Source organism: Oryctolagus cuniculus, chromosome 5 (genome assembly GCF_051225735.1).
Source record: "Oryctolagus cuniculus isolate XC-2025 breed Fujian yellow rabbit chromosome 5, ASM5122573v1, whole genome shotgun sequence".
Taxonomy (NCBI): domain Eukaryota; kingdom Metazoa; phylum Chordata; class Mammalia; order Lagomorpha; family Leporidae; genus Oryctolagus; species Oryctolagus cuniculus.
This window is the reverse complement of record NC_142871.1, coordinates 112329492-112346163: the sequence shown is the minus strand read 5'-3', so window position 1 is coordinate 112346163 and position 16672 is coordinate 112329492. Positions and strand designations below refer to the sequence as shown.

General features: G+C 42.6%; 1 protein-coding gene and 1 long non-coding RNA gene across 6 annotated transcripts in view; one reads left to right on the top strand and one right to left on the bottom strand.

The window, feature by feature from the left end:
* Nucleotides 1-4984: 4984 nt before the first annotated feature.
* LOC127493027 (uncharacterized) lies at nucleotides 4985-6260 on the bottom strand. Its single transcript, XR_011388660.2, has 2 exons — nucleotides 6126-6260; nucleotides 4985-6008 (listed from the first exon to the last, which is right to left on the bottom strand). It is a non-coding gene; the product is annotated as an uncharacterized LOC127493027 (long non-coding RNA).
* The window catches only part of ZNF451 (zinc finger protein 451), an 80847-nt gene continuing 70367 nt past the window's right edge, over nucleotides 6193-16672 (top strand). For 3 of the 5 annotated variants that reach the window (XR_011388659.2, XM_008263071.5, XM_008263073.5), the window contains exons 1-3: nucleotides 6193-6606; nucleotides 7091-7174; nucleotides 15260-15340. Coding sequence is in view for 4 of the 5 variants with exons in the window: in XM_008263071.5 (XP_008261293.3) it covers nucleotides 6193-6606; nucleotides 7091-7174; nucleotides 15260-15340 (579 nt within the window). In the remaining variant the exon portion in view is untranslated. Of the gene's footprint in view, nucleotides 6607-7090; nucleotides 7175-15259; nucleotides 15341-15632; nucleotides 15737-16672 lie in introns of all 5 variants that reach the window. The other 2 variants (XM_089333084.1, XM_070073913.1) reach the window with 2 other exon arrangements.

Below are 16672 nucleotides of genomic sequence, written 5' to 3'. Positions count from 1 at the left end.
ATATTGTAATGCCTGGGTTTGAGTCCTGGGTTTGAGTCCTGGCTCTGTTCTTGAGCCTAACCTCCTGCTAATCTGAACCCTGGGAGGCAGCAGGTGATGACTGAAGTACTTGGGTCTCTGCCACTCCCAATCCATGGGAAACATGGGTTGAATTTCCAGAACTTGGCTTTTGCCTGGCCAACCCATGGCCTTTGTGGTCATTTGGAGAGTGAACCAGCGGATGGTGGGCTTTTGATCTCTCTGTCTGCCTCTCAAATAAAAAAAAAGAAATGGACTAGAGGCTGGCATTGTGGCACATGAGGTTAAGCTGCTTTCTGTGATGCCAGCATCCCATATGAGCACTAGTTGAAGTCCTGGCTATTCTACTTCCTTTCCAGCTTCCTTCCAGTGTGTCTGGGAAAGCAGCAGAGGATGGTCCAAGTACCTGTGCCCCTGCCACCCACGTGGGAGGCCCAGATGGGGTTCTGGGCTCCTAGCTTCTGCTGGACTGAGAACTGGCCATTTTGGGAAGTGAACCAGTGAATAGAAGATCTCTGTCTTTGTCTCTTCCTGTAACTCTGCCTTCAAATAAATACATAAATCTTAAAAAAAAAAAAAACTCAAAATGGATCACAAGCTGAAATGTAAAACTATAAATCTTTTAGAAAAAAAAAAAAAACAGGAGAAAAAACAGGATCTAAGGGAAGCAGAGTTTCTAGAGTTGACACCAAAAGTGTGATCAATAAAAAGGAACAATGGATAAACTGGACTTCAGCAAAATTAAGCTTTTCTCTATGAAATAAACTATTGAGAAGATAAAAGACAAGCTACACACTGGAAGAAAATGTTTGCAAACAATATATGCAACAAGGGATTAGTATCTAGAATATTATGAGTTCTTAAATTCTGCTCTGTTCCTTATTATTTTCTGCCATTTGTTCATTTTAGATTTAGTGTGCTCCTTTTTATAAAGTATTTTTAAACTGGCACGTTAAAAACTATGAGGTGTACAATATGTTTCGAAACATGTGTATATTCTGGAACGGCTAATTAAAAAATCATTCCTTCATTTACCTTTGTTTTTCTTTGTATAGGCACTTATAAATTTTCCCTAATCACTGCTGTAGCTGCATCCCATCAGTTTTGGTATATTGTATTTTTGCATTCACCTCAAAATATTTTCTGATTCCTTCTTGGACTCATTGAATTCTTTCTTCTTGGATTCATTGGATTTTTGGGACTATGCTACTTAATTTTCACATATTTATGAGTTTCCTAACTTCTTCCTGCTATTTATTCCATTGTTATACTAATAATTTAATTTGTGTATTTCTATTCTTTAAAATTTTTTAAAAGGTTTATTTTATTTGAGGGGCAGAGTTACAGAGAGAGAAATCTTTCATCTACTGGTTCACTTGCTGGATGGCCACTGGTTCTCTTGAAACCTAGGGTACTTACCATTTGCCTTATATCTGAAAGGGAGAGAGAGAGAGAGAGATGGGTCTTCCATCTGTTGGTTCACTGCCGGAGTCCAGCTCCAGCAGGTCCAGGGGTTCCTGAAGGTGTGGGAGGCGTGTGCACAGGAAGAAATGAGAGACAAACTCACAGCAAGGTTGATGGCACAGCTGACACAGCAGCTTAAGCCATCGTTTGTGACACCTGTATTGGAGTGCTGATTTGAGCGCTGGCTACTCCAGCTACCTGCTTATGCACCTTGGAGGCAGTAAATTATGGCTCAACTACTTGGGTCCCTGCCATCATGTGGGAGACCTGGATGGAGCTCCTGGCTTCAGCCTGGCCCAGCTCGGTTGCAGCCATATGGGAAGTGAACTGGCGAGGCCAAGCAACTTCGGCTGGCTGACAAGGTCACTGCAGAAGGTCTATCTCAGCAAGGCGTGAGAACAACAGCTGTGGTCCTCTTGGTGGTTTTAGGTTTGTTGGGAATTACACTCTACATAAGCAACCTGGAACTTCCTGGTGGTCCCGCTAATGATTGCTGTATTTCTAATTTTAGGGAAGAGCGCTTAGTTTCAAAATCCCCCAAATGTCCACTGCTTTGTAGAATTTTAATCAAGCTGAATGTTAGTGTTGGAAAAGGGGTTAATGCTTTATGCAAGTTGAGCTATTTGTGGGAAAGAGTTAAAAGGCAACAGGTGCCCTGGTATAAACTTCCCACTGAAACAAAGATAAATGTTATTAAAGCTTTAATTCAATATGTGCAACAAATACAACAACGGTTAGGATGTCAAAACCGTGGAATAGATCTAAGTGAATGTTTAGATAAGTACAATAAAGAAATTAAAGAGTTACAGAAAGAACTCCAAAAGAGGGATACTTTTTAAAAGGGGCCTGCTTTGAACACTGGGGCTTCTGGTAAAGATTAGATTAGGAGGGTATTGCTCTAGCTTCTGTAACCAATTTCTGCATAGCTCGGCAGCACTCCAGGCCTTGGCTTCTGTGGGCAGCCCATTGTCTCGCTCCTGTCTGTGATTGTAACCCATACTCTAAACATGCCCTTGAAAATAAAAAAAAAAAAAAAATGTAACTAGATGAAAATGGGCAACAGACTTGTCATTGTAAGAAGAAAGAATCATTATGTGACATGATATAAAAATAAAGTCTGGTGCTCAAAGCGGCGGTTTTACCCATTATACCACAGCGACAGCCCCAAGAATCAGGTCTCTAGATTCTTAAATGTCACTGAACAAAGAATGTGTAGACAGATAGTTCTGTCATTAAATAAAAACAGCTAGGGCTGGCGCTGTGGCACAGCAGTCCTGGGCTGAAGCATCGGCATCCCATATGGGTGCCGGTTCAAGACCCGGTGGCTCCACTTCCAATTCAGCTCTCTGCTATGGCCTGGGAGAGCAGCAGAAGATGGTCCAAGTCCTTGGGCCCCTGCACCCATGTAGGAGACCCGGAAGAAGCTCCTGGCTCCTGGCTTCAGATCTGTGCAGCTCTGGCCATTGTGGCCATCTGGGGAGTGAACCAGCGGATGGAAGACCTCTCTCTCTGTCTCTACCTCTCTCTGCATCTCTTTCAAGTAAATAAAATAAATCTTTTAAAAAAATAAAAACAGCAAGAAATTGATAAGGTGTTGTGATTGAGTGAGTGCAAACACAGGAAACTACGTACTGATATATTTGACAGTCCTTTATTGCCAGTGGTCAAGAGTGGGCTCACGCCCTGAAAAATTCTCGACCCTGAAACTCAAAGCAACGGGGTTTATAAAGGCAAAAACCACAAGCAGGGGAGGAGGAATACATGGTTACTAGGGTCAAACTGACCTAAAGCATATGCAAAACTAACAAATTATAATCTTGACATTAGTTCCGGTACCAACCTAAATCATATGTGGGACATACACAAATTACAATCTTAACATTAATCCAGGTACAGCCTATCTGTTTTAAGCTTGAGCAGTCATGCTAAGGGATTTCTATGTTTTGCCAAGCAGGATGTAGTGTACTGTTATTGTCTTAGTTTTAGACTGCAGTTTCACTGTGTGTGGGGGGGTACTTTCTCAAGATGGAGTCTCAGGTGCTCTAAAATGGAGTCCTTACTGTCAGAGTGTCACTTCAAAGTGATGGAAACAAAAGTTTCTGTTTGTTTTTAAAGATTTATTTATTTACTTGAGAGGCAGAGTTACAGAGAGAGGGAGAAACAGAAAGGTCTTCCATCCGCTGGTTCATTCCCCAAATTGCCACAATGGCTGGAGCTGGGCCAGGCTGAAGCCAGGATCCAGAAGCTTTTTCTGGATCACCAATGTGGATACAGGAGCCCGAGCACTTGGACTACCTTCTATTGCTTTCCCAGGCCACCATCAGGGAGCCAGATCAGAAGTGGAACAGCCAGGACTGCTGGTGCCACAGGCAGATGTTTAACCTACTATGCCACAGCACCAGCTCCAAAAACAGAAGTTGAAGCCTAGACTTCTTTGAGACATAATCAGTTGAAGGAAGACTAACAAGATAACCTTGCTGATGTAAATCTAGAAATCTGTTCTGATGTCATTTAAGACAAAATCCAAGAGAATTAAGAGGATCATAAAATCCAATGATGTGCTCTCTTCAAGATCTTAATGCATAAAAGAAAATAATGAATACACAACCCATGTAAAAACTTCCCCGATAGAAGAGGGAGGAGTGAGAAGGGTGGGAATGCAAGTTGAAGGGTGGGTACGGTGGGAAGAATCACTATGTTTCTAAAGTTGTATTTATGAAATGCATGAAGTTTGTATACCTTTAATAAAAGTCTGCTGGGGATAAAAAAGCTTTCTCAATTATAAAAAACATTTCCCCATAATTAAAATTCCTCACATTTAACATTGAGCCAGTCAGCAAACAACTTTATTTCTTCTAACCAGTTCCTCAGTTCATAAGATTGGCCTTAAAATCACTCAACCCAATCCTTCCTTTACCCCCAAGATTGAGAGATTCCTAAGTTTTGCCCGTGTTTTTTTTTTTCTTCTTTGCTACACAGAGCTAAATAAATCTGGTTATTGTGTGACTACAGATACAATTCTTATCTTCAAAAGATTTTCTTATAAATACATAGTCCAACTAACCAGAAAAAAATCACTATTAATATTTAAGTAGGTTTCCTATTTCAGGTATGGTGTGTTTGATGGATTGACATGGTTCTAATCATACTAGGTTTCTCTGATTTGAAAAAGAAGCTTTTAGAAATGTTAAGTAAACATTTTCAGTGGAAGCAAAACACTCTAGTTATTTATGTAGATAACATACCAGAATTTAACTATTCGATTCCATTCATGAATCATTAGACATTGAGATGTCTTCCAACTTTTGCTTTTGAAACAAACCTGTGATATATTCTCAGGATAAATCCCTGCAATTACAGTGACCGAACTGAATGGCATGAACATGCTTTGGCTTCAGCTGCATACTGCTTATTTGTTTTCCAAGAGTTTTACCCATTAATTTGTAACCTGCAAGCTATTAAATATCCCACCAGCACATTAAAAGCATCTTTTAAATACAAGTTTACATTTCTTCAAAGATTTTATTTATTTATTTATTTATTTGAGAGGTAGAGTTACAGACAGTGAGAGAGAGAAACAGAGAGAAAGGTCTTGTTTCCGTTGGTTCACTTCCCAGTGGCCACAATGGCTGGAGCTGCGCTGATCGCCGATCCAAAGCAGGAACCAGGTGCTTCTTCCCAGTCTCCCACGCCGTGGCAGGGAGCTCTAGGGCCATCTTCTACTGCTTTCCCAGGCCACAGCAGAGAGCTGGATAGAAGAGGAGCAGCCGGGACTAGAACCCTGCGCTCATATGGGATGCCTGCGCCGCAGGTGGAGGATTAACCTGCACCATAGCGCCGGCCCCAAGTTTTTCCTATACATTTAAAAGCTTTAGAAATATTTATTTTACATAGACAGCATTTGAGAAATTCACTTCCTGGGTCTCATTCTCAGTTGTCCTCTATAAGTGTAACAGCAATGATGTCATAAAGCACTTTGGGGATATGCAGGAAATAATTTTAAGCAGTAATTACCGAAATAGGCCAGTTAGATGGTAGTCTTGCATACCTGACAGACAAAAGCAGACATCTAAGATTCAAAAGAATTTTCTCACTTTAAATTCTTTTCAAACACGTTATTGACAACTGTTGGTGTGTGTAATAGTCCTTTTGTTGGGAAGGCATTTTTGGAGAAAAAATTAAAACACATAGTTGAATGTCGGTGATCTGTTTTATAGACTGCTACGTGTATGAACACTGAGAAAGATCGACTACTTTATTTAGTGGGATGTATTTGAGAATGCCTTGAGAAAGTATAATCGGTCTAGGGCTTGGTGTTAAGGTTAGCCAGGCCTCAGCTCCCTTTCTTCGGATCCTGGACTTTTACGAAGGCGCTCCCGTCCGCCCCTCTCGATCTTTTTCCTCGGGTGTACTGTAATACTTGTTGAGCCTGGGGCAGTGAAGCTGGGTTAGATGTAGGTCACCTCAGGGCACTCCAGATTCTTTCCTAGGTCTTAAGAATTTCACTAAAGGAACACATACTCCACCTGCTTAAAAAGAAAACATAAATTAGTTCCCACCATCCACCTTTAGTGGTAAGACGGAGAAAATTAGCGAGATGTCCTTTTACAACCACACCTAAACCAACTCAACACACTCCCCACCTTCCGTGAGCTTCTCTTCCCGGCAGGGCTGGGCCGGCCACACAACGGCTTCGCCCACCAGAGGCCAATGTCGGCCCTGAACGCATGCGCTCTACCTCGGAGGCGTCTGCCCCTCTTTTACATCCATGGGGGGTGGGGGGCGCGTTTTCGGGTCTGGCAGGAACTACAATTCCCAGCATCCTGGGCGGCGAAAGGAAGGAACCCCGGGAGTGCGCGAAAGCGGCTCGCGGGGCTAGCGGGCCAGCGAGGGAGCTCCTCCTCCTTCCAAGCGGGTCTGCGTCTCTTGCAGCCTGCGGCGTCAGCCGCGTCGGCGCTCACGCAGGGGCGGGTGACGGCGGCGCGGGGCAGTGCAGGGCGGGAAGGGACGTCGTGGCGGCGGCGGCGGCCGAGGCAGGGCCAGCAGCTTAGGCGGCTGCGGCAGGGACAGCAGGCGCGGTGGTGCTGTCAGGCCGGCGGAGAAATGGGAGACCCAGGGTCTGAGGTGAGTAGGGCAGCCTTGGGCTTTGGCGTCCTGAGAGCCGAACCGCGAAAGGTTTCCTGTGTTCTCCGGGGGGAGGCCTGTGCTCGCCCAGGCCTGTGGGGCGACGTCTCTTAACCCTCGGACCGAGCCCGGAGTTGGGCCTGCGCATGTATGATGAGCAAGGAACCGGCGGGAACAATGGCCGCCCCCCGATGCCCTCCCATGGTCGCGGGGTCCTGCAGCCTCGGCTCTGCCGCTGGGAGCGACGTTTTAGGAGAGGACTGCCCGTGGGTAGTGAGCTTGTGTCGCCCCTTGTTTTGTAACTGTGGGGATTCTGAGCGGCTCCTAAGCACCAGGACTCCGTCCAGGTCTGATGGTAGTCGGGTTTGCTGAAATCGTGGGCTGTTTTCCCCGAGAGCTTTTTGTCTTCATCGTGCTTTCTGGAAAAGTCTCTCCCTTCAAGCGCGTGGCTGCATGTTAAGCATGTTTTGGCTTATTTTTATAGATAATAGAATCTGTCCCTCCAGCTGGGCCTGAAGCATCAGAGGCAACAACGGATGAAAATGAAGACGACATTCAGTTTGTTAGTGTAAGTAGCACCTCATAATCGGGGATTTCCCCATTGTGAAGGGCCATGGTAGGGCATTCCGGGGTGACACTTCGCCAGGTCATTCAGCTTTCAACAAATACTTAGGAAAGTGTGACGCTCACTGGACACGGTGGAGCATGGCATGAACTCGGGGAATTTCCCCCAAAGTAGTATCTGAGCAACCCCGGTGGCCATCACAAAGAGTGAGGCCTAAAGAAGAGATGGTGCACCTGGTTACTCCTCCCATGCCCTCATATAGAGCCATTTATACTCCGCCATGACACAATTCTGATCTCAGACTGGCAGTTTTAAAATGGGCAGAACTGTTTTACAAGATGACACACAGGGGTAGGGGTGGCTGCCGGTAAGGAAGGAGACAGGAAACAAAAAGGGTTGCCAGAACTCAGAATCTGGCATTATGTAGCTTCAGACTTGAGGCAAGTCGTTGGAAGGTTTCACCACCCTCTGAGCTCGTCAGGTTACAGCACAGTGCAACAGTTGAGGCTCATAATGGAGAGTCCTGCATCACCAGGAACAAACTGTGTTGTTCTGAATTTATCCCCATTGGGACAGTATGTTAGCAGTAGTAGTGTAAGCAGGCAGATTGTGGACTCTCCTCCAGACCTACTAAATCAGAATTTCCTCTGGGGTAGGGATGGGGGCAGTAGGAATCTTTGTTTTGGAACAAATGCAGCACCTATGGACCTCTGAACACACTTTGTGAAGTATTCCTTTTGGAAGAAAGCCATATGTTGTTTTTTAGGATGGTTTACATTCATAACTTAAAAAGTTTTATAATGTTTGTCCTTAAAGTGATAGCTTAATTATCCAGAGAGTATTTCTCCTCCAAACTCTGCTTTTGGAGTGCTGTAGTTAGTTGCAGTTTGGTATACAACATTCGGCCATTGGGTGACTGTTGTATGGTATTTTAGTGGGTTTTTGTGAACGGAATCAGTCACAATATTTTTTTCCTTGGATGTTCCCCTTTTTTTCAAACCATAATTGTATTCTGTTCTCATCTTGAACTTGTAAGGATTTGATGTGAGAGTGAGAATGACTTGCGTCTTTCCCCTTTGTCGCTGTGGAATAAGTTTGATGACAGAGTTCCATGGCTCTTTAAGACAGTATTTTAGGCCGGCGCCACGGCTCACTAGGCTAATCCTCCGCCTTGCAGCGCTGGCACACCGGGTTCTAGTCCTGGTCGGGGCGCCGGATTCTGTCCCGATTGCTCCTCTTCCAGGCCAGCTCTCTGCTGTGGCCAGGGAGTGCAGTGGAGGATGGCCCAAATGCTTGGGCCCTGCACCCCATGGGAGACCAGGAGAAGCACCTGGCTCCTGCCATCGGATCAGCGCGGTACGCCGGCCGCGGCGGCCTTTGGAGGGTGAACCAATGGCAAAGGAAGACCTTTCTCTGTCTCTCTCTCACTGTCCACTCTGCCTGTCAAAAAAAAAAAAAAGTCTTAAAATTAAAAAAAAAAAATTTGAGGCAGAGAAAGGAGGAGAAAGAAATCTCCCATCTACTAGTTCACTCCCCAGGTGCCTGCAACTACAAACAAGCTGAAACCAGGAGCCCTGAAGTCAGTCTGAGTATCCCACATTGGTGGCAGGGACCCAACTACTTGAATTTTCAACTAGAATCTCTCAGGTACCTGTTAGCAGGTAGTTAGAATCAGAAGTAGAGCTGGGACTCATACTGAGGTGCTACCAATATGGGATTGAGCATCCCAAGTTGGCGTAATTGTTCACTGTGCTACCGTGGGTATAAAAGCTGCTGAGGGACCCTATCATCTTTATAACAGTGCAGGAGTTTCAGTTTTGCACCAAGATTATTGGTACAATGTGAAATCACTGGAAACATGGGTGTAAGCAAGGAAATTAAAATGTTTTAATAAGTAAGTTCAAGAGCATGTAGGTTAAGTATTAATACTTGAGCTATAGGGGTAGGCATTTTGCACAGTGGTTAAGACAGCACTTGGGACACCCAAACACTGACTTTTCTGCTTTAGATCCTACTTTCTGTTGATACACACAAACTCTGGAGGCAGCAGATGATGGCTTATGTCATTGGGTCCCTGCCACCCATGTGGAAGACCAAGATTGAGTTACGGATTCCTGATTTTGGCCTAGTCCAGTGGACATTTGGGGAGAGAACTAGCAGATGAAAAATCTTTCTCTCTCTACATTTCAAAAAATAGGAAAAATAAATTTAAAAATAAAAATAGAAACCAAAACTTTAACTGCAGAAGGGAGTCATGTAAAAAATAAGTACCTTTTGGGCAAAATTCAATAAGTAAAAGTATTGAGCCAGGAGTTAAGTATCTTAGAGCTATACAGGTTAGTTGGAAGTATATATACCTTAAGTATCAGTAGTTTAGTTTAAGGTATGAGCTAGGAGATGAAAACTATGTAAAGAGTTCTAATAGAAAGTAGTAAAAGATTTTTTTATAGAAACTACGTAATGCCTTCTTTTGTACAACACTAGTAGTTTATCACTTTCACACAGGAAGTAGTTACTTGTATTTGTTTAAAAGGACACTTTGAAGAAAAAAGAACATGTATCAAAATGGGAAAACAATTATACATTCTGGATAAGATTTTTTAAATAGGGAAAGATGTATCAACAAGATGGAGGTCTTGAATGCTGGACTAAATTTGAATTATAAAGTACGTAGAGTGGAACCATTTGAAAATTTTGAACTGGGCAGTACTACAGAAGTTTTTACTCTATATTGGCAAAAAAAGTCATGAAATATAGAGTTTTATATTTGGTTTTTGCCTTTATGTTCAAATCCATATTCACTGTTAAGAGAATTCTTTGAAATAAACTAAATTTTTTGTGGGCCGTATCTTGGTGTGTTGATAATCTTTTTGCAAATGGTATAAAGTAGATGCTTTGGTTTGCAGAATCTGTTTTTTTTTTTTTTTTTTTTTTTGACAGGCAGAGTGGACAGTGAGAGAGGGAGAGACAGAGAGAAAGGTCTTCCTTTTTGCCATTGGTTCACCCTCCAATGGCCGCTGCAGCCGGCGCACCGCGCTGATCCGAAGGCAGGAGCCAGGTGCTTCTCCTGGTCTCCCATGGGGTGTAGGGCCCAAGTACTTGGGACATCCTCCACTGCACTCCCGGGCCACAGCAGAGAGCTGGCCTGGAAGAGGGGCAACCGGGACAGAATCTGGCGCCCTGACTGGGACTAGAACCTGGTGTGCTGGCACCGCAAGGTGGAGGATTAGCCTATTGAGCTGTAGCGCCGGCCAAGAATCTGTTTTCTAATAACAGCAATTAGAGCTTTTTATTTCATGAGGAGATTATTATTTTTTTTTTAAATTGAGAATGTTAATTCAGGTGTTTTCCTAAATTGTTTTGCCATGCTGTGCCTCTTCTGTACATTGCATGACATTAAGAGTGGAATTCTTGGATTTTCTAGTTGTTTACAAGAGGGAATGAAAAATGATCATTTATTAGTTGAAAGTGGAAATTCAGATCAAATAACTTAGAATTGGAAGATCACATGCAAAATAATCTCAACTTGTAGACTAATTGTGGGAATTAAATGATGTATACAGTAAGTTTTGCACAGTGGCCCAGATGCAATAAGTGTCATCTCTTAATAAAATAAATGGTATATTGAACATTTTGGTTCTTTAAGTTCATTATATTGGGAGCTTTTCTGTATCTACTAAAATTAGTTAATGTATATACTATTTGTGTATTAATATTTTCTGTTGAAATACATTTCCAGTCAGTCTGTCTTTTTGGTGATTGCTAACATATTTCCCCTTATTCTACCACTCTGTCACTTATAACTATTATTAAATATTGAATGAATAAATATTCTGAATCACTTAAGCTTTTTGTTAACTAAGAAACCCTGCTTCTGTTTTATTCTCTTTATTAATGTAAGTGACATCAAATTGTTTCTCTTGTACTTCAGAAATGGTTGCATACTAGTATAATGGTCCACTCCAGTAATAAATTTCTTGAAAGTTTTTTTCATTCTTATTCTTGCCCTTTCTATTTCTGCAGCTACTTTTTAATCCTGTTTGTTACTGTTTTTCTTATTTTTTTTAAAGATTTATTTATTTATTTGAAAGACAGAGTTATAGAGAGGCAGAGAGAGAGAGAGGTCTTCCATCCTCTGATTCACTTCCCAAGTGGCTACAACAGCCGGAGCTGGGCTGATCCGAAGCCAGGACCGTGGAGCCTCTTCCAGGTCTCCCACGTGGATGCAGGGCTTAAGCACTTGGGTCATCTTCCACTGCTTTCCCAGGCTATAGCACAGAGCTGGATCAGAAGATGAGCAGCTGGGACTCGAACTGGCATCCATATGGACTGACAGCACTGCAGGCAGTGGCTTTACCTGATATGCCACAGTGCTGGCCCTTTACTATTCTATTTTTTTCTACCCATTTTATTTGCCTTAGGTTTTGTCATTTTTTTATTGCCCTTTGTTCTTTACTTTTTCTCTGTTTGTGGAAACAGTCCCTGCCTGTCTGTTTCTGGTTCCCTGGTGGCTTTCTTGGTTTACTTTTTTTTTTTTTTTAAGATTTTATTTCTTTACTTGAGAGGTAGAGTTAGAGAGAGAGAGAGAGAGAACAGTCTACAGTCTGCTGGTTCACTCCCCAAATGGCCACAATGGCCAGAGCTGGGCCGGGCCAAAGCCAGGATCCAGGAGTTTCTTCTGGGTCTCCCACACGGGTGCAGGGCCTCAATTGCTTGGGCCATATACTACTGCTTTCCCAGAGCATAGCAGAAAGCTGAATCAGAAGAGGAGCAGTTGGGACTAGAACTGGCACCCATATGGATGCCAGTGCCATCGGTGGAGGCTTAGCCCACTATGCCACCCCACCAGCCCCTTGGTTTACTGTATGTGGACCTGTGATAAAAGGTTGAAAAACACATTTTTTAAAAGTTTTATTAATTTGAAAGGTAGAATTATATATAGAGACAGAAAGAGAGATCAAGAGCTCTTCTATGCTGTTTCACTCCTCAAATGGCTGCTATAATCAGGGCTGGGCCAAACTGAAGCCAGAATCCTGGAACTCCATCCAGGTCCCTCACATGGGTAGCAGGGGCCCAAGCACTTGGGCCATTTTCTGCTGCATTCTCAGGCATGTTAATAAGAAGCTGGATTGAAAGCGGAGCATCCAGGAATTGAACTGGCACTCGTGGGATGCTGACATCATGACAGTTTAACCTCCGTGCCACAGTGCTGGCCTTAAACTACATTTTTTTAAAAATTAATTAATTTATTTGAAAGGCAGAGTTAGAGCACGAGTGAGCTTCCATCCACTGGTTCACTCCCAAAATGGATGTTGTGGAGTTGGTCCTGTCCTAAGCCAGGACCCAAGCTTTTTCCAGGTCTCTAACATGGGTGTAGGGGCCCAAGCTCTTGGGTCATCCTCTGCTGCTTTCCCAGGCAGAAGAGCAGAGAGCTAGATGGAAGCGGAACAGCTGGGGATGCCTGCACTGCAGGTGGCAGCTTAACACATTGTGCCACAGTACCTGCCCCTAAGACCACATTTCATGAAGAGAACAATCCAAGGTGATGATATGAATGCGAAAAGCTGTTATATTTTTGTCTCTTCTACTTCCTTCTTGGACTGAACATATAATTTTGACAACTTCAATCGCGTTCTGCCATTCTGTTCCTCTCTTGCTTTTTTTTCCCTTCCTTCCTGCCTTCCTTCTTCCCTTCGTCCCTTCTTATTTGAGAGAAAATCCTGGGGCTAGCACTGTGGTGTAGTGATAAAGCTGCTGTGTGCAATGTCAGCATTCCATATAGGCATGAGTTCGAGTCCCAGCTGCTCCACTGCTGATCTAGCTCCCTGCTAATGTGCCTAGGAAAGCAGCGGGAGATGGCCCAAGTGTTGGGCCTCTGCACCCATGTGAGAGACCTGGATGAAGCTGCTAGCTCCTGGCTTTGGCCTTTCCCAGCCCTGGCATTGTGGCCATCTGGGAAGTGAACCACCTCTCTCTAATTATGTCTTTCAAATAAATAAATGAATCAAAAAAAAAAAAAAAAAGGAAAATCCTAAATCTCTATTACAGAATCATGCCCTAAAAGTTTTACCCTTTGGCTGGGTGTCCAGATGGATCTACCCAAAAGTATAACAGTTTTCTAGTTGGGTTGAATTCATAGCCTATGGAGAAATAAGCTATCTTTGAAACTGGATGCCTCTTCTAGGAAAGGTGATCATTAACTAGATCTTAATCTCTATCTCAAATAGGCAACTTCCCTACCGTAAGATATCTTTCCTTCAACCATATTTTCTCCTGTTATCCTTTATCTTATTTCCAGTATACTAAATTTTTAAAAATAATAATCCTTTTTTTTTTAAAAAGTATTTATTTGCTTGAAAGGTGGAGTGACAGCAAGAGAGGGAGAAAGAGATCTTCCCTCTGTTGACTCACTCCCCAGATGGCCTCACCGGCCCCTGGCTGGTCCAAGGCCAAAGCTGGGAGCCAGGAACTCCATCCGTGCCTCCCACATTGGGTGGCAGGAGCCCAAATACTTGTGCCATATTTCACTGCTTTTTTAGGTACATTAACAGGGAGCTGGATAGAAAGAGGAGCAGCTGGTCTCAAACCTATGCCCATATGGGATGCTCAACTTTGCAAGACCCCTTCTGTTAATTTTTTAGAGTCTGACTTCCATGCTCACTTCTTTCTTTAAAACTCTCTTAAAAACATTTTAAATTGTACTTTTGCCAATTCAGTGGCATCCTCTTGGTGCTCATTGTTTTTGGTACATTTAGGATTAACAGTTTGTTGAGGTAATACCATATTTTTATTTTAATTCTAGAGTTTTAAGTCTTTAGGGGAACAACTCTTAAATCTCTAATTCCAGGTATGTTCAAACCTGCAGATTACAAGTGTGCATTTACAGCTGTCTGCCAGATACCTCTTGTGTATCACTGGTACTTCAATCCATTATGTAATAACATCGGTTGTCTGTGTCCGAGTTCCAAATTCATACTAATGGCTTTAGTATTCTAGTCACCTGAGTTGGAAACCTTAGAGAGACTGCTTTGATTCTTTGGTTTTGTTTAATAGCCAATTTTTTCCCCTGTTTTACCCATATTCTCTAATGTGTGCACTAGCTCACCTTTCTTATCACCAGTTTGTTCTGCATTGTGGTCCTGTTTTAGTTACTGGACTTTCTCCACTGCCTATATTCTTAGGTGATTAATCTTGTTGAAGCACAGCTTTTTTTTTTCTTTTTTTCTTTTTTTCTTTTTTTCTTTTTTTGACAGGCAGAGTGGACAGTGAGAGAGAGAGAGACAGAGAGAAAGGTCTTCCTTTGTCGTTGGTTCACCCTCCAATGGCCACCGTGGCTGGTGCGCTGCAGCCGGCGCACCGCGCTGATCCGATGGCAGGAGCCAGGTACTTATCCTGGTCTCCCATGGGATGCAGGGCCCAAGTACTTGGGCCATCCTCCACTGCACTCCCTGGCCACAGCAGAGAGCTGGCCTGGAAGAGGGGCAACCGGGACAGAATCCGGCGCCCCAACCGGCACTAGAACCCTGTGTGCCGGCGCCGCAAGGCGGAGGATTAGCCTAGTGAGCTACGGCGCCGGCCTGAAGCACAGCTTTCAATGTAATCCCCATCTTACTTATCTTTTGCCTATAGATTAAAATCTAGGCTTTTAAATCTGGTCTGTAAAAAAATAATCATAATTGGAAAGGATGGAGAAGACATTTGACCTTGAGTCTCTAAGGGTAGGAGATGAAGCCAAGCTGTCAGAGATGTGTGGAGATTTTAACAGATTATTGATACCCTTCTGGCTCAAAAGATCATAATATCTATTCTCTTATTAACATTGTTCTTGTACTTTCCTTTTCCAGGCAATAGGCTTGGACTTAATACTCTACCAGGGTTTAGGCTTTTGCTTTTAGGTTTTATAATCATTTCTTGTTAATGTGCTCAAAATGTTTCCTTCTTTTCTTTTGTTCTAGTTATTTTCTGCCGCCCATTAGGCTGCTGCTTCAGAGGAATTCTTGCCCATCCTGAAAATATTCATTGCTTTAAATATCAATTTGATTTGAATAACTGTTCATGATTTGTGAATTTGCTAAATTTTTTTTTTAGGAAGGACCTTTAAGACCTGTTCTTGAATACATTGATCTGGTCAGCAGTGATGACGAAGAGCCTAGCACCTCTCATAGTGATGTAAGTACATATGCTTCAGATTTTTTCCTGTGTCACTTAAGAGGCAATCTCAAGTGATAGTCCTTTAGAGAATGGCCCATTTCTGTTTCAGAGGGCCATACTTGGTGGTCAAAGGAATTCTTTACTCAGAACATCTCCTGCTTCAATTTTGTTTCTCTACTTTCAGTGAAAAGATAATATGACCTCAGGAAGTTCTAAGCCTAGGAAGTGATACCTGATAAAGAGGAAATGTAATGATATCTGCAAGCTTTTTGACTCCTCTTGCCGTTCTCCTTTGTTGTATTCTCCTCAGGCACCCTATAGAACTGAGCCTTTTTCTTCCAGAGTTATGTGGCTACTGAAAATTTGTTTCCTCTTAGAAGAAAGGATATGTGAAGATCCTTTGGGGAATAGAATGTGGGTAACAGTTTATAGGTGATAAGTTATTTATGTCATCCGTTTCAGCCTCCTCTTTCCCCTTACATTTTAGAGTTATTTATGTTAACCGGTGACTTACTGATTGTGGGTTTGACCCTTAAACCAGTATTTGTTACTCTGAAAATCGAACTAATTGGGGCCTTTGTAGCAATCTTGCGTTCATCTCTTTGCCCTAGCCCAGATTTCTATTAATGAGCTGTTTTCTTGATGGATTAGGGAACTCTTGGCACTTGCTCACAATGTCCAAAAAGCGTCTTGCTCTGTGATACAGGGAATTGAAACTTGACTTGAATCAAAATACCTGGATTTAAGATGCAGCTTTACTCTTTACTAATTTTTCAATTTAAATTACTTTTTCACCTCACATGTTTTTTAATCAATTAAGGAAAATACCTACCTCACAGGGTTGTTGTGAGGATGAAATGAGGTAACAAATATCTAAGTAAACTCCTTAAAACCACAAGCTAAAAATTTCGGACCAAACAACTGGAACGTTATTGATGGAGAGTGAATGGCAGTAGTTTTGAAAGGGCTTAAAAATGACTCTCTTTTATAAGAGAGTTTTGGTAAACTTGTTTTTTGTTTCAGTAGAACTTTTCACAAGTTTTCTCTACCATCATTAGCTTCCACTTGCTGGCTTATATGTTGAAATGGATTTTTTCTTTCAATTGTTAATACTTGTGATCTGAACACCTCTTCTTATCCTTGCACAAAAACCAAGTAGCAGGCCAGCATAGCACCACTTGAACTGAGCTTAGTGTTACTGATTTTTAGACTTCTAGATTAATACCAGTGGTTGATACTGTGATATGGAATAGTGAATTTTAAGGATTTGACTTTTGTAATCATTTTGATGACTTGTAGTGGATTGTTCTTTTAATTATAATACCTTAAAAATTGAGTGCTACTTACTGG